General features: G+C 40.5%; 1 protein-coding gene across 4 annotated transcripts in view; it reads right to left on the bottom strand.

The window, feature by feature from the left end:
* Window positions 1-14580: 14580 nt before the first annotated feature.
* Window positions 14581-27754, bottom strand: part of PPM1B (protein phosphatase, Mg2+/Mn2+ dependent 1B) — a 102273-nt gene continuing 89099 nt past the window's right edge. For 3 of the 4 annotated variants that reach the window (XM_063443906.1, XM_063443905.1, XM_063443904.1), the window contains exons 4-6: window positions 21678-21789; window positions 20419-20476; window positions 19664-20097 (exon numbers count right to left, since the gene is read on the bottom strand). In XM_063443906.1, coding sequence (XP_063299976.1) covers window positions 19867-20097; window positions 20419-20476; window positions 21678-21789 — 401 coding nt within the window. In that variant the 3' untranslated portion in view covers window positions 19664-19866. Of the gene's footprint in view, window positions 16867-19663; window positions 20098-20418; window positions 20477-21677; window positions 21790-27754 lie in introns of those variants that run through there. The other variant, XM_063443907.1, reaches the window with a different exon arrangement.

The raw sequence follows: 27754 nt of genomic DNA, 5'->3' as shown, positions 1-27754 counted from the left end.
AAGATTGACAAAAAAATAAAATAAAAGAATATCTCCTCTATAGATTATTCTTGGCTTTTTGAGGACTATCTCCTTTAAGAGAGAATCTCCGGATAGGACAAACCAATATTTATTTATAATTTTCCTCCAGTTCCCAGAAAAATTAAAAATTCTGTATTTCTTTATCTGTTTGCCAATTTTTCTTATTAGACTTTTACTCTTTCAAGAGATCACCTATGTCCATCTTCTCTACTACATAAGATGCCTTCTCTAATATCTTTTTCCAGATAATCTTTCATTCTAAAATCATCCAACAGTTTTTTGGCCTGAACTTCATATTCATCCCCATTGGAACAGTTGCTCCTGACCATCATCAGTTGTAACTTGGGGATGTTATCCAGCCAGAAACCATAGTGACAACATAGGTGTAAAAAAATGTACTTCACTGTCACTATGGTCCATGGTAAGCTTAACTAATCGGGTATTTGAATGGAGATATTCAACAAAGAGGAGGAGCTCTTCTTTAGAGCACCTCCACATGAAGAACAAGTCGTTGATGAAACGGCGATAGGTAACCAGATCTCGCGCCGATCCATGACCCCCATAAATATGTTGCTTCCCAAAAATACAAACACATTGGCATAGCTAGGCGCGAATCTGGTCCCCATCGCTGTCCCCAGTATCTGTAGGTAGAAAGAATCCAAAAAATGAAAATAATTGTTTTATACCGTCTAGGATAAATTCTTGATGATTTGGAGTCAAATAAGTTTTAGTCAAAAAGAATCTCCCAGCTTCAATGCCGATCTGGTGAGGGATAATGGAGTAGAGTGATGAAACATCTCCTGTTGCTAAGAAATCCCCCTCCATCCACTCCACGTCCCCAAAGATCCGCAAAATATGTCCCGTATCCCTCAGGTATGCTTTCGTGCTTTTTAACTATGGGTTGAAGAAACTGGTCAATATATTCCGATAAGGGGGCAGAAATCGATCCTATTCCCGATGGGTCTTCCTGGTGGTTTCATTTCATGTTTGTGAATTTTCGGTAAAAAGTAATAGACCGGTATCCTTGGATGTGTTACACATCATTAGGCCTTTTCCTAGATCCTAGGATCTCCTATTAGCTTCTTGTATGTGACTCCATCATCTAGTTGTCTCAAGGATTCTTCGATATAGTATTTTCTTTCCATCACCACGACACCTCCCCCTTGTTGGCGGGTTTTATGACCACATCTTTGTCTTCCCAAAGTTCTTTTAGAGCGCTTTGTTTGGACAGAATGAAAATTTCTTCTTTAGAAGAAAGATTACACAGACCAACTATTTCTATTGTCTTCCTCTTTTTCCTTCTCTGAATCTCCTCCTCCCCCCCCCCCCCCCCCAAAAAAACCTTTTTATCGTAGGTATATTGTATCTCATTGTCCTCATTATTGGATTCTCATCGACTGTCTCCTTGGGATCTTGAATGTTGTTCTCGGATTTTTTTTTCCATTTACTCTTTTTTGGAGTTGGGTGTATATAGAAGATACTGTATCCACCGCAGTGGTTAGTGCACTTAGTTTTTTGGAATATGATAAACACTATAGCCACAGCAGAAATCTAAGGGTAGTGGGAATTTCAGCACTAAATGTCTGTGTTATTATACACAGCCATATTACAGTGAGCAGTCCATCCCCCGTGCGCCCCATTTAGTGTTAGTTAATATATGGAGATTCGTAAAATGCTCTGAAACATGCGTGTCCGACCCGGTTGCCATCCAGGTGGTGAGAAAGGCAGAGAGCCCTTTACATCACGGCTTGACAAATTTGCTTTGAATCTAGGAGCCAGCAAAAAAAAGTTAGAAGCCAGGTTTTTCAATGTTAAAAATACAATTCTTAAAGGGACACTATAGTCACCAGAACCACTACAGCTTAATGAAGTGTCTATATCCTGTCCCTCCACACTTTTTAATGTAAATCCTGCCTTTTCATAGAAAAGGCAGTATTTACATTGCTGCCTAGTAACACTTCTACTGAAAGTTCCTCAGACGGCCTCTAGAGTGCATCACGGGTCAGTGCTGCACAGTAGGCAGCCCCTACGTTTAGAGTCTCCACGCTCTGCATGGAGGCGCTGAATGTTCCCCATAGAGATGCATTCATTCAATTCATCTCTATGGGGAGATGCGGATTCGCACAGCATATTGTTTTGCCACACATGGAAAAATCATGGTATTGGCTGAAATCATAAAGATTGATGATCGCAATAATGGAGACTAGCACAGCGTGGGGGGGGGGGGGGGGAGTTGAGTAAAACCCCTTTATCTGTGTGATTGGATGGGGACCGGTCACCTACACACACACACACACACATTCACTGTCCACCCCACCCAGCGTCTCTACCTGGAGCTGGAGTGGTTTGGCTTTCCCTGGGGTCCAGTGGGAATTCAGTCATCTCCCTGCCGTTTAGTGATGCCACTGCCGGAATGACGTCATATTCCGGCTCCCCGCATCAATGGAGGACACGCGAGTGAGCATAGCTGGGAGGGAGGTTATCGTTCCCTTGCGCGCCTTCCTCAATATTACAGGAGCCTTCTGCCCATGCGCACACCCCCACACTCTCCATCAGCTGGTCGACCAACCGCATGCCCATACTCTTTATGAGCCAACAAATCCTAGTCACCATGGCAACCTGGGATTTGTCGAGCCCTGCTTACATACTGTGCTCCTCCTGCACAGCTCCCTTGGGTGTCCTGCAGCTAGGATATGACGTCATTCCAACATCGGCATCACTACTGGGCATGCGAGGGATCTGTGCAGGAAGAGCACAGAGATCACAGGCCAGCATAAACCCCCAGCCATCAGGGACAGAGGATCCATTCCAGCGGGAGGGAGGCTGGGAGAGATCCTTAAGTACTAAATGAGGATGACTGATATTGTGCGTCTCTCTCTATCTATATCTATCTATATCTATCTATATCTATCTATATATATATATATATATCTCTAGAATGTGTTTGTAGGAGATTGTGTGAATAGGTCTGTGATTGCTTGTGTGTGTGTGTCTGTATAGAGGGGTGTGTGTATGTATATATAATATATTAGATAGCTCCCTAATTTGAAAAAAACATGGAAATATAGATAGTGATTCAACAAACGAAAAATTGAAAATCACTGTATCACCTGGAAATAAAAGTCCTGCAGCTAGGTAGATGTCAAATACCAAGTGAGATGACATGAAATAATATACACCAAAAACAAATAAAAATAACAACCTACCTATCAGATTGGCTCTCAGTGTGAGAGAACTCTACTAGACCATATACTCAATAAAGGCTGCTATATAGTGAAAAATCTATCCCGGTAGAAACATAACCTGTGAGGTTAATAAATACTAGGAATGGAATATTATTGCCCTATTAGCCTAAAGGGCAGAGTAGGAACTTCTTCCCCCAGAATATTAATATCGGTCAAATCGAGAGTACTAGTCCAGAATACTCACCTAGTATCTAAAAAGAGAGAGAGAGAGAGAGAGAGAGAGAGAGATTTATTAATAATAGATACAAGGCACAAGATAAACCTAAACAGAAAATAGGAGGATATAAACTTGTATCCTTAATATATACCAGAGAGACAAATACTAGCAAAGTATGCTGGTAGAGAGGAAAATAGATAGTCCAATGTCAGTCAAAAGGAACTGTCAGTAATTAAGTTAAATAGCCTCTCTCCCTTCAAAACTAGCTAGACAGAAATCTATAGAAGCAATAATAAAGAAAATTATGGCAACATGCTACTCAAACAAATGTGCTTAAAAAAACAACAAATGTGCCATGCCCAGTGCCCATAACACACGGAGAAGAACTCCCAACGTGGGTTTCAGTGCAATGCTAAGTGCACCTTCGTCAGGGGCAAACAGTATACTGGCCAAGATCCCAATTATATACCAAAGGTCCCATGTGAATTAATCTGTGATCCACCAATGAACTATCTGGGTATCAAACGGGGGGCAATTAGATTCAATTAGCCCCAAATGGTTATGGGATTGCATCAACAAAACCCTCGCTACTAGCATAGCGTTTCCATTGGGTAGCCACAATAGATGGGAGGAGCATTCCGATCCCTCCCAACGTGGTACACAAAAATTCCAATAAGGCGTCAGCAGGCTGGGCGCAAGTAACCTAGGTGGATGTACCCGCCCATCTTAGCAAGCCACAAACTTCACTTAGCAGTCGCAAGTGGGAGGAGCCTGTGAGTACAGAGCTTAACTCCCATCACTTCATATTCACCTATATAGACCAGAGTGGGAGGAGTTTAAAGTCTCCATCAAAGACTCTGCAAATAAGATGAATTCATATATTGTATTACATATAGGATTCAAGTTAAGGTGATTCAAACTTCAACCAAGTGTCTTAACTTAAAGCCGAATGGCTAAGTTGTATGAAATAGGAGTCAAATAAATTGGAAAAGCTGCATAAAACCCAGTGTAACACTTTGGTATAGTAGCCACATAGACCCAATGTAACCCTTTAATATAGTACACACATCCAACCTTAATTAATATTTAGTAGAAATATATCATCAACAACTGTGGTAAATAAAATATCCACCGAGAAAAGAATATAAGGGGGACATATGTACGGGCTAAAGTATATGTATGGTGTCCATTGGTATGTGAAAGTGCTGAGTATATGATCTATATTGGATAGTCCCGGAGAGTAGATATTATGTGGTGGCAAATAAAATCATATGTTGAAGGGACAATGGATATTGTTACAATATGATTTGGGCACTACTATGTATTCATAACTCAGCAGTGTACCGGGGGTCAAGTACCCACTTGACCACGTGAATACATATTAAGTAGTGGCGATATACATTAGTACCTACAGGTACTCCATATATATGGTAAATAAAACAACTATAACTACGATTTACATTATGTACAGCTGAATCGGCCATGAGAGGTGATGCAAATCACTTATTCAGAGATAAATTATTTATATGAGAAGCCCTTAAGTCAAGTCCTAGTGGTGACAAAGCCATAAAGGACCACTATAGTGCCAGAAAAAAAACAAACTAATTTTCCTAGGTCCATCCCACCTCATGGCCCCCCTCCCGCCAGGCTGAAGAAGGGGTTAAAGGCTTACCTTTCTCCAGCGCCGGGCTCCCTCAGAGCTGGGGACTCTCCTCCTTCCGACGTAATCGGCTGAATGCGCATGCACAGCAAGAGCCACACGCGCAGTCAGTCCATAGGAAAGCATTCTCAATGCTTTCCTATGAATGCAGGCGTCTTCTCACTGTGAAAATCACACGAGACAGCCACTAGAGGTTTATCTGAAACTGCTATGTTTAAAGCAGGCAGGGTTAATACTAGATGGACCTGGCACCCAGACCACTTCATTAAGCTGAAATGGTCTGGGTGCCTATCGTGGTCCTTTAACCCCTTAAGGACCAAACTTCTGGAATAAAAGGGAATCATGACATGTCACATGTCGTGTCCTTAAGGGGTTAAGCTTGTATATCCAGAAGCTTTCCCTTTGAAGGAACTTCTTATCCAGATCAACACCTCTAGGGCCAAGTATTACTTTTTCAATGCCAGAGAACCGAATACCCTCTGAGGAGCCTCCCTAATTTGGTATTCTTAAATATGGCAATCCAACATAAGGATAACAAATAAGGAAGTTATCTACTAAACAATTGAAATATCAAAATTAAGAAAAGGGCTTTTTTTTTTTTCAATCGTCTTTTTATTGAACATTTTCTTGTGTAGGGTACAGAAAACAGAAAAGGGGTGGGGGACAATTCCACATGCGTCTTGGTACATTAAGTTTTCATACAAGTTCCCCAGGTCATGGGGTTACAATAGACAAAGGTGTAGTGTATTTAGTACATCAGTGGATTAGGGTACACCAGCTCTGCCGAGGGACGACACCTCCCGGATCTAATCTTAATCTTATAGCTGTGTGGTTCTGGCGTTGCCGCCCTATCATTCGTGTGGTTCAGGTTTCATCTCTTACGTCTGTGCTGGTGTGGTTTCATTTGCGCATTTGTCCTAACTATATACATACAATTTTCCTAGGCTTCATAACTATATACACACTAGTACCAGTGGTGCCATTGGTGCCTGCCGCTCCTGTCGGTCCACTTGCCTCTCTACAGTGCCTTGTGTCTGTCATGTAATTGTCATGTATAATTCGACCTACTCATCACCTCCCTTCCCCTCTCATTCCTTCTCTTGTTGCATTTGGCTTATTTGAATTTATGTCACTCCTTCGTTTGCCTCCACTAGTGTATTATCCCACCATTCTTTGGCTTTTAGTATGTGATGGGATGCCCCATGTAGTGTGTTGAGTTTCGTTTCATATATCAGGTTGGTGGAAATTTGCGTTAGTAGGTCATCAAGGTCGGGTTGTGTGGTTTGTTTCCATGTCCTAGCTATCAGTGTGTTCGCTGCTATGAGAATGTGAAACAGTAGTGCCGCTCGCGGCTTGTTGTAGGATTCTAGTGTCATGAATAGTAATCCACACTCAGGTTGTAATGGTATGTCACAACGTAGGGATTTCCTGATTATCCCCTCAACTTCTTGCCAGTATGGTTATATCCGGTCACATGTCCACCATGTGTGGAGCATTGTGCCCTTCTCTAGGCCACATCTCCAGCACACATCCAAAGTTTGCGGGTATATTGCAGCTAACTTGGTTGGTACCATGTACCACCTATATTACAATTTTCTCATGAGTTCTAGGTGTGATGTGCACCTGGATCTTCCCTTATGTGCTGTGAAGGCTTTCAGCCATTGTGCATCTGTAAACCGTGTGTGTAGGTCGGCGTGCCATTGTTCTTTGAAATTGTCCGCTCTGTTTGTCACGGGATTGTCAAGTAGTAAGGCGTACATAAATGATATTGTTTTGTTTGGTATTTTTCCTGTTTCGCATATGTTGTGAACACGTTCCAGGGGTGTCGGGGTGGCAACATTCGTTTCTTTTGATAATAGTGATTTAATTTGTAGGTAGGAGAATATCGTACTGCTAGGCAGCAGATATTTGCGGCTTAAAACAGGGTATTGTTCTAGTTTGCCCTCGTGACAGAGATGCTTTATCAATGTGCAACCTGCCTGTATCCATGGGCGGAGGTCTAGTGTGGGATTTGCTACGTGTAGGCTGAGTAGTGGGGTCGACATTCCCCAGTGTGTGGTTTGGCCCAGCGTGTTCGTCGTGGAGTCCCACGTTTTTCATAGAAGTGAGGTAGTTGGGAGCATTTTGTTGGGGTTGGGTCTCAGTTTGTGGGGTACCCAAAGCATATATTTTAAATTGCCCTGTCCTATTTCTGCAGCTTCCATCTCTGCCCATTGAGGCTTATCCCTGCTTGTGTGTAATAGGAGGCATGTTGACATGAGTGTTGCCCTGTAATACATTTTCACATCTGGCATGCTTAATCCCCCTTTGTTTAAGAGTCTGCTTAGTATTGCTGAAGCTACTCGGATCTTTTTATGTGCCCATACAAAGTGCGTAAGTATGCGTTGTAGTTTGTTCAGATATGTGTTTGGAAGAAAATTTGTAGCGTCCTTATCAGGTATAGAAATTTGGGTAACAGTCTCATTTTTAAGGCTGTCAATCTGCCCACCCACGACAAGTATTTGGTTTCCCATGTTTTCAACGTGTCGCCCGTCTCTTTCAGTAGCTTGCCATAATTCAGTTCCAGGAGTTTGCCTGGGTATTTTGGAATGTGTAACCCTAGGAATGTGAGGTAGTCGTCTCTCCAGTCAAAGTGAAAGGTTTCTTTTAAATTGTTTACCGTGACTTGTGACATCCCTATCCCCATGGCCTGTGTTTTAGTAACGTTTAATCTATAATACGATTGGTCCCCATATTCCCTGATTTCTCCTCTGAGGTTTGGCAGTGAGATCTGTGGTTGTGTAATTGTCAGCATAACGTCGTCTGCGAATAGGCTCGCTTTGTATTCTCTTAGTCCCATCGTTACCCCATGTATGTTCTCGTTTTCTCGCAATCTAGTGGCTAGTGGTTCTAAAGCCAGTATGTATAATAAGGGTGACAGGGGGCAGCCCTGCCTCGTGCCATTCGACAGCCTAAACGGGTCTGAGAGGAACCCCGAGTTTAGCACTCACGCCTCGGGCGCGTTGTACAGTGCCTCTACCGCCGCTGCAAATTGTTCGGGCATCCCAAACTTTGCTAGGACCGCTCTGAGAAAGCCCCAGTGTAGTCTGTCGAAGGCTTTCTCAGCATCCAGCGACAGAAATATTCCCCCTTCTTTCCGCGTCAGGAGCTTGTATAGCAAGTTTATAACCTTTCGTGTGTTGTCCGCTCCCTGTCTCCCCTTTACAAAGCCCACCTGGTCTGTGTGTATTATGTGCGGAATAATGGTCCCCAGTCTCGTAGCGTAAATTTTTGCGAACAGTTTCGCGTCTGTGTTCAATAACGAAATGGGTCTGAAGTTTTGCAGAGTAGTTGGGGGCTTGTTGGGCTTTGGTAGTGTGACGATGTGGGCCATCAGCATCTCTTTTGGTAGGGATTTTGTCTCTATCGCATTGTTAAAGGATGTTGCCAGAAAGGGTGCTAGTAGTAGATTGAACTTCTTGTAATATAGGTTAGTGAACCCATCCGGGCCTGGCGATTTGCCCGTTGGGAGGGTGTGGATGATATTTATGACCTCTTGTGGTTCTATTTTCCTGGTTAGGTCCGTTTTTTGTTGCGGGGTCAGTGTAGGTAACTGCAACTTATCTAGGTAGGTTGTAATGCTTCTGTCGTCAGGTTGTATTGTGTCTTTGTCTTCTTGCAGGTTTTACAGGCCATGATAGTATTTGGCAAATACTTCGCTAATTTCTCTGGGTGAAGTGGGTTTTTGGCCCTCGTCTATTAAGTAGGCGATTTTTTGATTAGCCTGTTTTTGTTTAAGATGGTTTGCTAGGAGTTTACTCGCCTTGTTTCCCTGCATATAATGGTTTATTTTAAGTTTGGTCATGTGGGCTTGTGTTTGCTCTAGTGCTTGTTGGCGTATTAACCCCGTTATGTGTAGAATGCGGTGTTTCTTGTCCTCTGTCGGGTGTATCTGGTTTTGTGCGTTAACCCCTTAAGGACACATGACATGTGTGACATGTCATGATTCCCTTTTATTCCAGAAGGTTGGTCCTTAAGGGGTTAAGGTCATATAATTCTTGTTGCCATTGTTTTAATCTAACTTGTGATAGTTTTTTGAGGTATGTCGCTCTCCTGATTAGTAAGCCCCTCGCTACTGTTTTATGTGCCTGCCAAACCGTCTCTGGGGCTACCTCTCCATTGTCATTCAGGGTAAAGTATGATTGGAGATCCTTTCAGAGTTCCTCTGTATAGTCTTTGTTTAGCAGCAGTGTATCATTTAGCTTCCAGGGACTACGATTTTTGAAATCGTGCATGTTTTTCATGTCAAGGGTCACTGGCACGTGGTCTGACCATGTGATTTATTTTAGGTCGCATAATCTGATTTGGTTTAGGTATGATCCAGAGATGAGGAAGCTATCTAACCGCGAGTACGTGTTGTGAACTGCGGAGAAGTGTGTAAATGTTCTCTCCCCTGGATGCATAACTCTCCACGCATCATAGAAGTGATGCTTGTTTATTAGTTTTTGTATAGCTTTGCATTGCCTTTTCAATGAGCTTTGTCTATGGCTGTTCTGGGAAAGAGTTGTGTCTAGTGTAGGGTCCCAAATGTGGTTAAAATCTCCACACAGAATGGTGATGTCCATCTGTATTTGGCTTACCTTTTTGAGGATGCCCTGGAAGAAGCTTTTTTGGTTCCTATTTGGTGCATAAAGGTTGACTAGTGTGTAGGTCATGTGGTTTATCTTGCCCTGTAGTATGATGTACCTGCCATTTCCGTCTATCTCTTGATGTTGTGGCTCAAAGTTCAGGTGTCTGCTCAGGAGGATGGAGGTGCCTCTAGATTTATGTGGTGATGTAGCGTGGTACTGGTGTGGGAAGTTTTGTGTTTTTATATTGGGGTGGTCATTGTGCCTGAAGTGTGTCTCCAACACTATGTCAGCCTCAAGGGTTTTTAGTTCCCTGTCAAGCATATGCCTTTTTGCGGGGATATTCAGTCCCCTTACATTATATGTGCAGATTCTCACAGTGGTTTCTCAAGGCAGCTGTATGAGTGGGGACCAGCACTTCTCCCAGCAGCATCAAGCCAAGTGCTGGTTCCCCTTTGTTACGGAAGATTGGAGGGGTGTGTAATATCAACATAGAGATGGCGTCTAGTGGGGTCCGTGGAGGCCTATATTGCCTGTGCGAGAGAATTGGCACTAGGGGGTAGCTCCCTCGTCTCCTTACAGTGTGTATTAAGCGATATACATAACCATAATCATTGAACAAAGGATTAAACAAACAGAATAACAAAAGTATTTACAAACATTGGAGCTGCCTTACGTGCGGCTTGGCACTGCATGTATGTGCCTTGGGGGTTGAAGCAAAGCTTCACTGCCTGGCATATCTCCGCTCCTACGGCTAATCTAGGTTCATATTCTTGTGTATCGCCTTTTGGTAGGCTAAGGTCTGTCGGTACTCATTCGCCTTTAGTTTGGCATGTCAGGTTTTTTAGGGTGTGTTCTAGTGTCACATTACCGGGGGGTTAGGTAGGTCGTCTACGTGATGCTATCTGGGCTGCGTGCATTCTCCAGGCCTATTGCTCGCCATGCCCTTCATCTATGGATGTGTCCATAATGGCAAGAAGTCTAAATGTTTTTTTTTTGTTTTTTTTTATGTTTAGTGTCGTCAAGCTAAGCTAGTGCTGTGCTGAATGCCTTGCCAGCTAGTCAAGCAACGTATATAATAGACGATATTCGTAGCAATATATACATTACCCATCCCCTGTTCAGCCCGGTTTAAGTCCCTGTAAGGTAGTGCACCCTATTGGTATCTGGGGTGTTTCTGACAGTTCATTTTCTCTTGTTCTTTCTCCAGTCCGGAGACAGCCTGTTGGTGCTCTGTTCTTTGGTCGATTGGGCAGGCATATCAATTCCCCACGCTGCGAGGATTTTCCGTCCTTCTTCTGGTGACTGTATTACAGTGGCTTTCCCTTTTTTGTTTACCAGGAGCTTTGTAGGATACCCCCAGCGATATGGAAGGTGCTGGTCCCTCGGAGTTTGGGTTATTTCTCAAAAATCTCTGCGGCGTTTCAGTGTGAATGCAGATAAGTCTGCATAGATTGCTATGTTCCTGTAATTGTCTGGCAAGCTTGTTTTCTGTTTGCGTCCAGGACCGCTTCTTTAGCGTGGAAATAGTGCATCCGCAGTAACACATCTCTCGGCATGTCTTGGGGTAAAAAAATTCGGTGTATTCTGTCTATGAGCAGCATGTCCTGCAGCCAGTCCGGCAGAAGGTATTTCATGAGGCCAGTGACATGGGCTGGGAGGTCAAGTGTGCTCAACGACTCCTCTATACCCCTTATGCGTAAATTTTTCCTGCGGGACCTGTCTTCTATGTCCGCAAGTTTCATGTCCTGTGTGTCAAGTCTGGTTAAGAGGGTCTCTACCTTGTCTGCTAAGGCATTGTGTGCCTCTTCATAATCCGCCATCTTGTCCTCCATTTGCGAGGTCCGCGCCCCCAGCTCGTGTATATCTTGTTTGATGCCTTTCATAGCTTTGACAGGATTTTTGCAGACATTTCGTCCAGTAACGTTTTCAGCGAGGTGTGTGTCAGCACTGGTTCACAGTCCGCTTACTGGTCCATACGGTCTGCTGAATCCTCAGCGCCATCTTGGGCCTGCTGGTTTTTAGTTTGCCCGGTTCAGGAGGTAAAACAATTTTTTTTCCCCCCGTCTTTTCCATGCCTCTCTTTCCTTTAGTGTGCGACATGACGTTGTTTTCATTTAGTGCCGTTCAGGAGCGGAGCGATTAAGCCATGCGACCTCTCCGGTGCTCAGTCAGGCCACGCCCCCAAGAAAAGGGCTTTTAAAGTGTTCCTTGTATACATTAACTAGATTATATATTTGAGGTGCAGCCCAAGGCAGCCAAAATGTTGGACACCCATGCTCTAAAAGATGCACAAGTTGCTTGACTTTGTACAAACTACAAAGCCAACAAACTTCTATTCTACAAAGAAATCAATTCATCACGTACAGCAGTATTTCTGGAGTAAATAGAGAATCATCTCAGGCTTAGAGGGGAAAATAATAAATAAAAACAAACATTCTGCTAACTTACAGAAACTGTTAGCGCACCATAAAAACTTTATAGAAGTCCTTCAAAACATAGGTCTTCAGAAAAGCTTAAGGTCTCCCAGGGTAACTTATTTTACAAACCTGTATTTTGTGCTCTCCTAAAGGGCCACACTCCACTCTTCTTCAGTACTGCTACTGTCCCACCTTGTCGTTTGGTTGCTATCCCCTCGATGCCCTACCTATTCTGTGGTTATACTCCATCACCTCTACACTAATCTTGTTTGAGCAAGATCCTCATCAACTGTTTCTTCTTGTAACACTTGTAATTCTCTCAAATATTGCCAAATTTCCCCCTTTTATAATATTGTAAAGTGGAATAGGTTTGTGCTATATAAATGGCGATAATATATAATGCTGCATATATTGGACCTTATTCTATGTTATTTCTGAACATACTTCAATCAAGGGATCTGCTTGCATGCTCTGCACTTGTATTATATTTTTCTTTTTGTATAAATTAATGTGCTTGCATCTGCACTTTCTTTTGTATTTCATATACACATTATGGGCAGGTATACTTTTAGAATAAGCACCATATAAATGATTAAAAAGGGAAAGGATCCCTTTAAAAGGATATTGAATATTATATTTACTAATCCCCATTAGGCCTTATGATTTCCGCTAGTAAGCACTCCCGGCGAGTGTGTGCCAGGGACTCTCCAGGGTTTCAGTAAATTTACAAGTAACTTAAGGACTGGTTAGTAGCGTAGGAGTTGCAATTCTAAGCCCTGCCTATATTTAACAGAAACGTGCTAAAAAATTAAAAATCGAAGTCTACTTTTTTCCTTTTTAGCTCCTTGCTCACCATTGGTATAAACTCTGTTCCAAAACATTCTAAAGTACTGAAACTGGTACAGTCACCATAGAAACCAGCAGCTACTCTATACATACCCCTTTTCCATGTTTGCACCACTTTTCAGCAGAAACCTTTTTAATACATAGCCATTAAAGTTTATTTCATCTTATTTGCTTGTATAAACTGGATTATGTAATTTGATAAACCTTTATAAATACAAATTTAAGAGAAAACCGCATTTATGAAAAAAAAGAAAACAAAGTTACACAAGTTACGGGTGATCTTCAATGTTTTATTCAATAATGTAAATTCCAGAATGGTAACAGCAGTTTCATTACAGCACTGCAATGTGTTTTCTACAGAAGCCAAGTTGCATACAGTTTTGGCTGTATTTATAAATGCAAACAATTATATAAGGGGTTGCATTTGTCGGTTTAGGGAATAAACCTATAATTTAATTGTTAAACCTTTATCAGTGAAATATTAACATTTTAATATGTAATTTAAAAGGCAAACAAAAAAGAAAAGAAAAGGGGGTAAATATGGTGACAAGCCTGGTATTTGAGAAAGTTTAAAAATCAATGGGGTCAACCATGCACCCCAAAATCTCCTCATTCATTGACAAGACCAGGAAGAAATATGGTGTCACATCTTCCAGACACGTTGCCAAAAAACAGCATGTACAGAAGTGGGGGGGAGGAAGCAGTCTCTGCTACAGCATCATAACAGCTCCCACACACAGGAGAAGATATCCCCTCCTCATAATAGAGAGAGAGACTAGCAACAGGGGTTAGGAGAAGGGAAATAACCATGAAGATTTTGTGACTATGTATGAATATAAGCATATGTTTGAGCTTAACCACTTAACGACCAGGGCTAATTTAAGATGTGTAGCATTTGTAACAATGGCAGATTGGCACCCCCCGACTGTCACAGAGAAGCTGGCAGAGTCCAGCAACGATCAACAAGTCATTTTGTTTGAGGGCACTCTTGGCACCACAACCATTATGGCAGGCTGTAATAATTATGGTGCAACAAGTTTATTTAACTTTTGGCCCTGGTTTCCACAATCACGTCGTGAAATATAAATATTTAATAATTTGCATAAATGTTGAAACATTTGGATTTATTTGATTTACATGCCTATACTGCCTTTAAAGTTTACGTAGAAAATAAATCAAGCTTTGTTTGTATTCTCCTGCACGATTACTGAATCTCTATTTGAGGTTCCTCATATACTGAATCCAATTCTCCACTTTACTGTGGAGGGAGTGGTTTAGTTAAGAGTCAAATTTCTTACATATGTTTTAGTGTATTAGATATTTTTACACCTTTGTAGAACTACACTACTGTTTGCTTTTTTTGTCCCCAAAAGGATTGGCTGAATCTCCATATTCTAATTAAGTTCTGTCTGACAAAAGCAGGTATACCAAATGGCATTGGTCATTCATAGAATAGTGGTCCCTTCTTTGTAATTTTAATTTCTATTAAGTAAATTTAATGGAATGACATGCTCACAAATAAAGGAATCCCATGACAAGTTGGCTTGTGTATTATAAAACAGGAAGTTTTAAAGCATCTGTAAAATGAACAGTCTTTCTTTAACCAATCATGAAGACAGACAACAAAATTTTAGCAATCCTTTATTGAAGGTAACAAGTTGGTTATGTTCACTGTATTGTATGAAACATCACAATATCATACTGGGAAGGTATCAGTACATGTTTGGACCAGAGTGGACACTGACCAAGCCATTCTGTGTTCTTTACCCAAAAAGAGGAAGAGGGGGAAAAAAAAATAAAAATACAAAGTAAAAAAAATAAAAGAAATTAATAAAGTAGCCCAGCCAATAGGAGTTTGCATTATCATGGATAACACTAACTTACAAAGCTAAAATGTAATGAATAAATAAAATAATGGTAGCAATAGTCCTTTGACAAACACAGAGGAAAAATAAATCTGACAAAATATTGGGGTGGCTGAACTAGGTACCAGTATGCAAGTTGGTTTACAGATTTAGCAAGTGAAAGAAGACTATATACCAGAAAGATAACAAATGTCAATTCACACAAAACTAGTTGATGACAGTCAGTCAAAATTACACACAAAAATGGTCATGAACGCCCTTGCAGAAATTAAAAAAAAAAAAAAGTAAAAATTAAACCAAAAAACAGCAGAATTTCACAAGGCATCCACATCTCTTGTAAATCCACAGATTTATACATTCCTTGTTGCCTTTCCGATAGCTTTTAGATAAATATTTCTTGTTCCATTTTCAGCATTAAACAGTATTTTATACATGCACAACTTAAAAAAAAAAAAAAGTTATTGCAAAAATAGAATTAGACAATCTTCAAGTACCTTACGACAGCCACTCTGTACCATGCCCATTGCTTATAAAATGAAAAGTCACTGAACCCATGAAAATATCTCTGTATTATTTCCTAAGATTTAAAATAGATTATTTAATATATATATATATAGTAATTTCAAATTGATAAGTTGAGCTCTCAAAATAATGCAAACAATTAAGTTATACCCACATTACACAATGCTACCATCTTACACACAAAAAGTAAAAAAAAAAAAGCGAAAACTAGAAAACCACTTTAACAAAATCACAATTTACATTATAAAAGGCTAGTTTAGCTTAAAAAAAATTACATGAAAATAAACAAATGCCTGCAGCAGTGACGCGTAAAGTTAAATCGACTGACCATAAAGTGAAGTTGGACAGTCTGTTTTATTGATATGTTTGAGCCAGTAATCAATTGGTCTTTAGATGATAGAAGGGAGAAAGATGATCACAGAAATAAAATTAAGCATTCATCAATTTGAATGAAGCAGTGAGGAGTCTTGTCTAAACCAAATGGTAACTGCTGCTTTAGGTAATTAACATTTCAAGTCTTAGAACGCCTGGTTTAGCAGAAATATTGTTTTTACATGTCCAAATAAAGAAATACCTTTGATTACAACAAGACCCATGATGCATCGTTTTTCTTCCAGTCCAAGTGAATCACAAACAGATAACTTGGGGTTTAATACATTACGTCTCTTTGTGGACTAGTGCAAGGATTTTGGGGCATACATAAGCACTTGTTAATTAATCTCCCGCAAGCCTTGAGATAAATTTTCTTTCTAGTGTTTTAGTCAAAGTGATAACCAGTATATAATTTTAAATGTTTAGACGGAACCTTGTACTTTAGACCACTGAAGAAAGCTCCCAAGGCTAGTGGAAGTATAATAAAACAAGATTATACAAAATGTATAAACATAATTGCCCCACTCCATCCCCCAATAAATCTATGAAACACCCGAAAACCTTCCAAAAAAAAAAGGGGACGAGGAGGGAGAAAAAATATAAATAAAAAGTAATGTCTCATACAATTAAGTGTTCTTGCATGCTTGTGTGGTAAGTTTAATTCAAAAAGCACTGTACCTTTGAAGTACAACTGCATGCACCTTGGTACATTAAAATAAACAGAAAAACGGCATGAGGCATCAAATTTCTTCCTAAGCTCTTTAGCACCAAAGGTGCCTGCAAGACAATACACCACAAGGCCCTCCAGTGTTACCCTTTAAGTGCCAGAGAGGTAATCAAAGGTTCTCTCACCCATTTGGCACTTATAGGGCTAAATAAGTGTTAAGGAGTAAATGTTGCACATGTGATCAGAAATCCTGAGGCTGGCAAAATACTGCTAAGTGTGACAATGTTATAAAACAAACCAACAAATGGTGCAAAATACTAATCATTTCTCTTTTTTGCCCATTTTGTACATAGCTGTCGCTTCACCAGAGTCTCCTCATTGGTTTGAAGAGAATGGTGGTTAAAGTTTTTCCCCCTTTTTTCCAGACCAAAAACATTTTAGGAGTTTTGTAAGGCTACCATGGGTCTTCTAGATCTCCAGCACCCTACAAGAAAGAAAAACAAAAAAAAAAACTTTTACCAAAAATCTTCACATCAACCCAGGTTTTATTACCCCCAAAAAAGGGGAGGAAAGAGTAAAAATGGTTTATATTTCTTTACCAGGAAGTTGGATCCAACATTTTGTACCTAAAAACACATTTTCACATGTCTGACAAATTAACAGTTAAAATACTATGCTTAAAAAAAACAAAAAAAACACACAAATAGTACATAGTTCAACTATTAACCAATTTTCATATTTATTGTGCATAACACTATAATAATGCTGAACACTACAGACCAAAGTTAAAAATTATTGGATTACATTACATACGATATTCTGAAAGTAACAAAACAAAAAGGTTTTTTATTTTAGCACTGGAAAAAAAAAAGTTTATTTAATTGAATAAAAAATAAAAATAAAAAACCAAGCCACAACTAAATGGGTTAAAAATGTTTAACAGTCAAAGTTTCACGCGGATTTACAGACCATTTCTTAAGAGTTGACAAACTGCAGAGCAAGGGACATTTACTGCCCCTTTTCATACACTTGCAATAACCGAAAGCTGAACAATTCAAATTGAATTTTACAATAAAAAAAAAGTTGGCAACATTTTTCCATGTCAATTTCCAGATGACTCCCACTCCCCATCAAAACATCAGCAAGTCCCATGCTTACCATGATAGGCAGCATTTGAATACTCCCTGCACTGGCCTAGTGCCTTACTAGATAATAATGGTTTGGATCAAACCGTCACATAGATGCTTAGAATAGATGCAGAATCCTGAAAAGGCAGCAATTCTTTTAACCCAGTCATTAGGTGTACAGTAGTTCCTAAAAGTGTTCCAAATAAATGGACTAGATACAGCTGCCTCTTTTATACCCAACACCTCAAGTGGATTATGCTTTTGACTTCACACAAGGCAGCCATTCCCATAAATTAAAGTCAATATTTTTGTGCACTTTGCTCCAGCTGATCTAGTTTAGCAGATAGAACCTGTTATGAACCATGTCCTGCATTGTGGATCAGATATAAGAAAGACATTGAGAGAAAATACCAGTCTCCATGTAGCTATATAATTTTTTAACAAATAGAGAACATGATAGAGAAGAATCAGCCAAGTGATAGGAATTCATCACGGAGGCAATTCACTAGCAGATCTCTTTTTAAAGTGGAACGGTCACCATCTGGCGACTCTACAATTTGTAAAGACCCCCGACCTGTGACATCTCTGATGGAGGTCTGGTGGGGAAAGGCAAAAGAGAGTCTACTTACCTGAACCTGTTCCTCATGTGCAATATCACTGCTGTGCTCCCGCACATGTACGTAGTACAGCATTGAGGTCAAAGTAGTCTCAGTAGTTGTAGTGGTGGCAGACAGTGCGACTTTAAATGATTAATGCCTGCGAGTTTGATGAAAAGATTTAAAAATCCCTGATTAAGCATAAAAATGAAGCCTAAAGGGTACTCTAAATCTCACCAGGAATGTAAATCATTAGAATAATTCACATTTTGATTCTCTCTGATGCTAGGTACTAATGGAGGAAACTTTATCGATGTAAAAGTCAGATATTTGGGGATTGAAGAAGAGTACACCACCCATATGCATTGGTCTATTTGACTGGCTCATTGGGTCTGGACATTCACTGAGACCAGACCCATGCCATCATAATCGAAAAGTGGGAGTGATACTACAACAATACACATATTTGCAAATTGGAAGGCTCACATTAAAAGTTGCGTTTCTCTTTAAACAATTTCCTCCAGAGGTTCCGTTTATTAAGACATATTTTTCACATAAATGTAGCTGTTTAAATTCTATGTAACTACTTTCTGACAAATACATAGTTACAGTGCTTGCAGTAGGCTCATTTAAAGTTATCTATACATGTTGTTCCTTACTCCTTAGTGGTATTTTTATGATTAACAGACTTTCATAATAGTTGTAATGCAAGTTCATAACTACAGTTAGTATTTTTGTATTACTATTACCTAGGATTTCAAATATACACAGAACAGAACAGGTTTTATCTAGTAATCTACAGGAGCAACAAAAGTTACGTACACAATAAAACATTATGGTCATTGACTGAATGAAAAACAACTGACACTGCTCCCATTAAAATATACTTGTATGCTTATCTTTCATGCATTAACCACCTTGATGCCTTGAGGGGAACATGCATTTTTCAAATACAGCTTAACATTTGGTTTGCATATTGCAAATTTACTATACAATTAGTCACCTTATGACTTTGCTTTGTAAACAAACCAACATTCTCACCGAGTGTTTTACTGAAGCACAATACACAAGAATGATTTCAGAATTCCTAAATGTAGATTTTTCAAATTTAAAAAATGACAATTTCATTCATTCCGTCTACAGAATGAAGATTTTAATTTAAATAAATATCAATCTTCCTTTTGGCAGTGATCACTATCCAAATTAGGGTTAATTTAAACTCCAATGCCAAACATACCACCCCCCCCAAACAAATGCTGACCTCCCAGTAATACTTTGTGTCCTGTCCCACCATCCTGCTTTAGTTTACTGGTGTCCCACATTTGGGGACAACAGAAGACAGTCTCCAGGCACCACAGCATAAGCGCCTCATTATATGCACTAGGACAGTGCAGTGAGTGCTTCAGCAGTGGTCTCTTCAGAGTTCTAAAGGCTGGACAGTTCAGGAGGCATGTTGGTGAGCGAGACGGCAACGTTTCCAATCAGGAACGACCATTATGGGCATACCTAGTGACGCAGAGCAGGTCACTGTGCCGCCTCTTCAAGGCCTTGCCCCCCAGATAGTCGTGAGGCATGCATCCATGTCAAAGTTAAGTGCAGAATTTAATACAATGCCTGCAAAACTCAGGCCTAACCCAAATATGATTTTAACACGAACAGGTAAAACATGCTTACTCTCCCTGTAACATTTCTACATATATAATTTCATTTAAAATATCCATTTCAGTCTGAAAACCATGCAACTCGCACTTTATAAAGCAGTTATTCCACTTGAGCGTGACTTCCAGTTACTGACTCATCCGTGACACTGCTTGAGGCAGATTGTTGTCTTGGTTCCACCGCAGATTCTTCACCCTGCATCTTATCTAGCCTGTAACTACACAGCATCTCCTCCAGGAGCTGGCGGTAGTTTCCCCTATGATTAGTTCTCAGATCCCTGAGAGCCTCCACCAGCTTTCCATGGGGTGCATTTTCTTCTCTTCCGGAAGGGTCCTTATTTAAGATTCAAGACCCGTGTCAGTAGACAAAACAAATTTCTATACATTTCATTACACGCTTTTCAAAACAACACAGATCTAGCATTACAAAGGTTGAAAAACAATTTGAAAAAAAAAAAAAAAAGTAGAAAATCTTGGAAATAACTATGGTATCAATACATGAAAATCCGGTAAAAATTTAACCACTTAGACAGGAATTCTAGATCACACAGAGTCATTTTATTTAAATTTGAAGAGACAATTCTGATGAAAGGCATCAACATTGTGTTGGCAGGATCGGTGTTTAAAGAGAACATGTTTTCCCTCGAAAACTTACCCCATCATTCTCTCTATGTGGATTCAACCTATTATAAACATCTTCAATAACACTGCGCCTGCAAAGACATTTTCATTAGTTTTGATAATTATTAATAATGCACACAATTTAAAAAAAAAAAAATACAGCTGAAGTTTCCATACTACAAAACATTCTTAAAGTGTCATTAAAGTTAACACACAAGCACAATTCCTTTAAAACACACATTTTTACGTCTATATTCTTTTTCCAAGCAGTCCTAAATCAGATTTCCCTTCTCCCAGCAGATGACAGAAAACCAGTTACAAAAAGAAAAAATAACTCCTTGCCTACCTTCAGTCACGAGTTAAGTACATGTGCGGCTTTAGAAATGCTCAGTTTTACTTGCACACCTAATCGTAACAGTCAAACTAAGACAACAATGAGATCCCAAGAATGGTCGGTTTATAAAAATGTTGATTCTAACAGTACATAGGAGACACTCTTATAATACGGTTTGGAAAGAAAAGGTCTTCATGCACTCTATACATGATAAAATGTGACTTATTTTAGACTGAGAACTTAGGTATAGATCCAATTAGCAGGTCGATTGACTTTACATTTAAACAATTGCAAAGGATCTTATGACACACACAAAAAAAAAAGGCTGCTCTTTCCCATGTAGCACAAGTTTTTTTTTTTTCCCAAAAGTAAAAAAAATAAAATAAAAAAAAATAAAAAAAATTGAATAGGATCTTTTGATGAACTAATAAGACCAGCAGCACTGTGGCAGCATCTCAGAATATTTTTAGAGGTTACCTATAATACAAGAAAACAGGTGCTTGAAACTATGAAACAGTTGGCCTATGAACAAAGGCAGCAGCACTTAATAAAGATGTACTCTCCGTAGTAAGCCTTTTACAATCTATACCAAATACCATAATTACCCTAGTACCCAATACAATCCTTCATCGATACAACATTTTAAGCCTAATAATACACGGACATAAAATAGTGCCACCACATGCAGATTCAACATATAATGCATAGCCCCAAAGAAATTATTCTATCCCATAAAAGCCACCACACCTGTGCAATAAGTGTGCCAACTGCCATACAGTAAGTGTGTACACACACTGACAGTTGGCACACCTCTTGCACAGATGTGGTGGCTTTTATGGGATGGAGAAGAGAGACCATGTTTAGTCTTTTTAATGTATTATGTAGAAAATAGCATTGATATTTTAAACATAGGAGGGTTTAGATTTTCTTGAAGCTAAAATAGGACGGCAGTGACTTACTTTCCAGCTAAACCTCCACCAGGAGGCAACTGTGGGATGTTCTCTGCAGATAGGATGCGCATTACATGGGCCAAGTCTGGCATTCCCTCCTCTCCAGCACTTGTCATTATTTCTAAATAAAAAAAAAATATATATATAAATAAAAGGGATACTCAAATCAATAAATAAGTCATATTTACTAAAAATTATGTGCTTCTAAAACTATAAAATAAGTTTAAAATTCATAAATCCCCAAGATGTATAACAAAATACAAGTTAAGATCAATATAAGTTTGAGTCCATGATAAGTTTAACAAATAAGGTATATGAATCATATCTCCAGGTATGAAGTCAAGAGAATAAACAAATTATTGGAGAGAATAGTGAAAATATCACTACTAAAACAGGCACACACACATTTGAGGGACAACAGCTTATTTTTCATAAGTCATAACCAGAGGTGAACAAGAACAAATTTGTTAAGAACTTCCAATAAAAAAAAAAAAAAAAAAAAAAAAAAAGGGGGCCGGACCGCCAAGCAGAGCAGATGCATGGCACTATAGCTCCTGCTATTTTCAGACAATTTGGTCCCAAAAACGCAACTTCTGGAGCTGAGTCACGACAGGCAAATGCACTGAGAAGTGCCAGTACTGGAGAACAATCAGCGACCTGATTCTGGGCCCCCTTTTTGGGGGGAGGGGGGGGGAGAACACTGAACCCCAAGACCGAGGCCTAGTCAAGCCTATACAGGTGGTGAGTAGGGTGGACGGCCGCCGCCCTGCTATCCTGCCTGGCTGCAGCATGGGGGTCCCCTAACTCAGTGGGGTGATGGCCCTGCTTCCCCATGGGGGTCATCCCGGCCTACCCTGGGGCTCTTACCCGAGCGGAAACTTCACCTAAGATGGCGGCTGGGCAGGACCGGCACGCTATGGAGGAAGAGGCTTCTCCTTGGGGCTCTTGGCGCTCACTGCGGGCTACTCAGAAATAAATCATTTGAGCAACCTACCTAACCTGAGACCCGACCTGGAGTGCTCAAATCGACACTGAGGACCTTGAGCGGAGACCAGCTGACTGGCAAAGCGGCTCCAAGGGTACTCAGGCTGCAAGCTGGCACGATACGGTGAAGCCGAGCCACACACACGACGGCCGCGGTTCACTATGAAGACCTCACACATACCCAGCTCCCAACCGCAACCGATTGATACCGCCCGACAAGCTACACCACAGCTTAATTATTCACAGATTGAGCTGAGAAACACAGAACTGTGACCTGCCAGTGATGGGAGTTGGCTGCTCTCTGCACAGGGACTGGGGCTGCCTACTTTCTGCCTCCTGAATAACCACAATCAGGATCACGTCCACCTCTCCACAGGTGGCATGAATTTCTTTTTTTTCCCCCAAGCAACACTAACCATGCCATCTTGCCTAGCAAACCTGTCTCTCTCACTCAATCTATAATAATTATGATTTCAGTTTTAGCCTGCACTTCCATCTCTCCAGCCTGTTAATTTAGCTAATATGTCTAAACATATTTACAATTAACCTACTCAGACAAATATAACTGTACTGCATGTATACAATCTGTTAGCTCTTGACGCAAAATGCCAATATGCTCAGATAGTGCAGTGATGTGACCTTATGTACCAAGCAAGTCTCAGCTATGTCCAGCTAGCATGTTAATCCCATAGGCTGCATGATTGACCAGTTTACTGGATTACTAAATATTAAGACAGGCGGATCTTTTGTGCAACCATGATTCAATGTTTAACCTCTAACATGTTTCCCATCCTGAATATAAAAAAAACAAAACTGTGCTATGTATTTTAATGCCATACCTATGTTAATGTATGTTTCCGTACCTGCTTGCACCAGCTACCGTGGCAGTGCAAACATGATTGTTCACGCTAAGCACAAATAAAATAAAGAATTATATAAAAAAAAAAAAAAAAATGACCCCTCTCTCCCTCGCAGTTCCCTCTCCTTTAGACCAATGGGGGTTATCCCAGTTTCAGCTGGGCCCGATGTACAGCTTGCAGCAGCTTGTTACACTCTACCCCAGACTTGGGGCCCAACTCAAACATACAAGATGGCAGACGCACACGTGTCAGAATCACAGGGCTTGACGCTGGCACCGATCTGACGAGCTTACCGCTCAGTGAAGAGAGAGGCACTCTTCAATCGATTCTGGGTGAAGTTGGATGAAGGCATGCACCTTATCGTATCTACCATTCGATCTACCAAACCAAGAAAAAGAATGACCGCCACAGCTGCACCCTCACCTACTGTTAGCCCACCCAGGGCTTGACCCCTATGTACCACCCACGTCTGCGGAGGGCCGCTCGGCATCTCTTAAGGCGGTGGAGTAAAGTCCTGTGTAGACCCCCACCAGGGAAAGGACTTTTCCCCAGGAAGTCACTACTCCATGTAGTGGTACTGGCTCTTGGAAGGGCCTGGGGCTGGAGGAGGTGCCCCAATATGCAGCCTACTCAGGTGGACTTGGACGTTACTCACGCTTCATACCCACTTATGGTATTGGGTGATTGACTTCATGTGAGCAAACATTCACAGATGCCCTAAGTTCTAACAGCAGTAGGGGTTTGGTTTAATTTTGTTTAACTTTTTCCTTATATGGTTTGCTCTACTGATGTCTGATTAATATATGTGACCTTAGCATTACAAGCTTGCGATTATTCAGCATGCTAAGCATAACCTACTCCCTCACACCGCTATGTCGCATATTATCAGACAGGATTTTCCAGACGTATTTATATACAAGTTTAGCTTTTCTCCTGACTCCTTCGACATTGTGATTTTATTAGCATGCCCCCTGTGCTTGATAGATACATACACACATACAAAAATTCTTTTCTGTACGATACTCAGGTCTCAAAACAAAAAGATTGACTAAAGATTCTATAATGGTGGTTTGTAAAACTTTCCTACAAAAGACCAGAAAAATCCTTCTATATAGACACGGATACAGAGTTCCACAACAAGTTCAATAAACTCCAAGAGACCCCTCATGATAAAACCCCTAAACCAGAGAATATATATATATATATATATATATATACACATACACACACCCCTATATACTTATTGAGCCTTAATAGGGAACACATGGGGTGGGCAGCAGCATTGTAACCTAGCTGTGTGATACAAAAAGTGAATACAAATAGATAAGTCCTGCACTCCCTCCCTTCACTCCTGGGCGGCAGCAACGACCACAGTACACATCAGCTCCAATACATATAGTAGGGTGAGAGATATAGGGGGGTCTGCCTTGACGTTGGCAGGCGGGAATTCCCTCCAGTGGCCATTGGAGTAACTAAATGACCTCCATTTGTTTAAATATACATAGGGATTAAGGAGAGAGTGCAGGTAACTTTCTTTGTTTTTCAGAGAAAATGCAGTGTTTATATTACAACCTAGTGATAACGTCACTGGCCACTCCTCAGATTGCTACTAAAGCTACTTCCTTAAGCAGCCCTGCCTACTGTGCAACACTGCCAGTGTTTCCACCTTCTACATGCAGAAACTGAACTTTCCTCATAGAGATGCATTGGTTCAATTCATCTCTATGCGGAGATGTTGATTGGCCAGGGCTGTGCTTTAATTGTGCTGGCTCTGCACAGTCTCAGTCAGTCCTATTGGGGATGCATTGTGATTGGATCAGGCTACCATTTCTAATGAAGTCAGCAGGCAGAGGCAGGTCTGAGGCAGATAGTAGCAGAGCCAGGAGCTGCGGACTTTAACACAAATAAGATTTTACTATATTTAGAGAGGTAAGAGGGGACCAGATGGTTGTTTTAACACTATAGGGTCAGGAATACATGTTTGTGTTCCTGACCTATAGTGCTCCTTTAAGAAAATCTAAACCCATCTTATAAAACCAAAAGTACAGAACATATGGAAGTCACTTAAGATGGGTGACACTAGAGGGAACACTTTATGCCCAAAAGATGCACCCTTTAAGAGCAAAGCAAATTAAGGCATAGTTAACTTTTGAAAAAGATGACTACATTTTATTCTTGATATCCATAATTGATTGTTTCAGAATCTGAGGTCAAAAGGCTAGGTTGGTTGCAAAGGTGCTAATGTCCGTAATGGAAAACAATATATGGTAATGACACGGACAAAGCTTTAAAGTTCCCTTGTTCTTTTAGAGGACACATACATACTCACACAAATATATAGCCTTTAATTTTTAGTGACTGTATGCTCTGAAAAATTGTCTGAAACTCAGAAGGGGGAACACAAGGCATACAATGACAATATTCTGATCCATTGGTTCTACCTTGATTAATACCTCAAAAACTATATATGAGTGATGTTTAAGACCTAGGAGTAATATGTTAGAGAGTCAAAACTTACTTAAGGTGCACAGACTTAAGCCTTTCTTAAATAATAGCTGTAGAAATTTCATGGTTTGAGCCACCAAAGAAATTTAATACATTTCTTCCTCTGAATACAATGTACGAAATCCCCTCCAGATTCTGTGATAGAGATTAGGTGTGAATGATCTGGTAAACTTAAAGGGACACTATAGTCACCAGAACAACTACAGCTTATTGAATTTATTCTGGTAAGTAGAATCATTACCTCCAGGCTTTTTGCTGTAAACACTGTCTTTTCAGAAAAAAAGTCAGTGTTTACATTACAGCCTAGTGATAATGTCACTGGCCACTCCACGGATAGCGGTTAGAGACCCTTCCTGGGTCATGGCTGCCTAAAATGCATCCAAACATTCAGTGTCTCTTTCCTCTGCATGCAGACACTGAATTTTCGTCAGAGATTCATTGATTCAATTCATCTCTATGAGGAGTTGCTGATTGGCCAGGGCTGTGTTTGAATCATGCTGGCTCTGCCCCTGATCTGCCTCAGCCAATCCTATGGGGAAGCATTGTGATTGGATCAGGCTACCACTTCTGATGTCAGCAGACTGCTTGTTTTTTTTTATGAGTCAAACAGCATGCAGAGTTACAGCTTCAGGCTTGAATACAGATTTTGCTATATTTATGGAGGCATGAGGGGCCCAGGGGGGCTAGATGGTGGTTTTAACACTATAGGGTCAGGAATACATGTTTGTTTTCCTGACCCTATAGTGATCCTTTAGACACAGACCATACTGTGACAGTATTATAACTGTCTCAGCAATCAGACGGTCAAATTGAAGGTTTTCCTTTTGATTGGTGAAGAAGGTTTAAGAACCAATTCCTCCTTAACCATTATTATACCTTGAGTTCTATAAAATATTAAGGGTAAACAGAGTGCGAGTGATTCAAATCATCTCAATCTGGTCAATGAAAACTCACAGGTAAGAGAAAAAAATAAATCACAAGGAATAGAGACAGAAAGTCCAAAAGTTGTGTAATGTCCCCTTTGTGGGAAGTAAATGCAAAAAATGTGCTGCTCATTACTGAAGTCATGAGATCTCCTTTTGACAAATACCTCTAAAATGGACTTTTAGGTTGAATTTTTACCTACGATATACCGTATATACTCGAGTATAAGCAGAGTTTTTCAGCACATTTTTTGTGCTGAAAAACCCCAACTCGGCTTATACTCGAGTCAGAGTCTGTATTATGGCAATTTGCATTGCCATAATACAGACTGGGGGAGAGGGGGGCTGGCAGAGCTGTACTTACCTGTCCTGCAGCTCCTGTCAGCTCTCTCCTCCTCCGCGCCGTCCGTTCAGCACCTCGGTCAGCTCCCAGTGTAAGTCTCGCGAGAACTTACACTGGGAGCTGCACAGACCACGCGGAGGAGGAGAGAGCTGACAGGAGCTGCAGGAAAGGTAAGTACAGCTCTGCCAGCCCCCTCACCCCCCCACTGAACTGCCAATGACACTGGACCACCAGGGAAGGAGCCCCCCTCCCTGCCATACATCAAGCAGGGAGGGGGGACGAAAAAAAAACTATAATTAAAAAAATAAAAAATTATAATTCAGTTTAAATAATAAATAAACAAATATAATATTACAAAATAAAAAATAAAATAATTAATAAAAAAATGAATAATATATCAAAACGCCCACCCCCACCAACACATACACAAACACACACTGCATTCATACCCACACGCACTGCACTCATACC

The sequence above is a fragment of the Pelobates fuscus genome, chromosome 2, assembly GCF_036172605.1.
Source record: "Pelobates fuscus isolate aPelFus1 chromosome 2, aPelFus1.pri, whole genome shotgun sequence".
NCBI classification, from domain to species: domain Eukaryota; kingdom Metazoa; phylum Chordata; class Amphibia; order Anura; family Pelobatidae; genus Pelobates; species Pelobates fuscus.
Note: the sequence above shows the minus strand (reverse complement) of the source record. Positions and strands in the feature narration are given on the sequence as shown.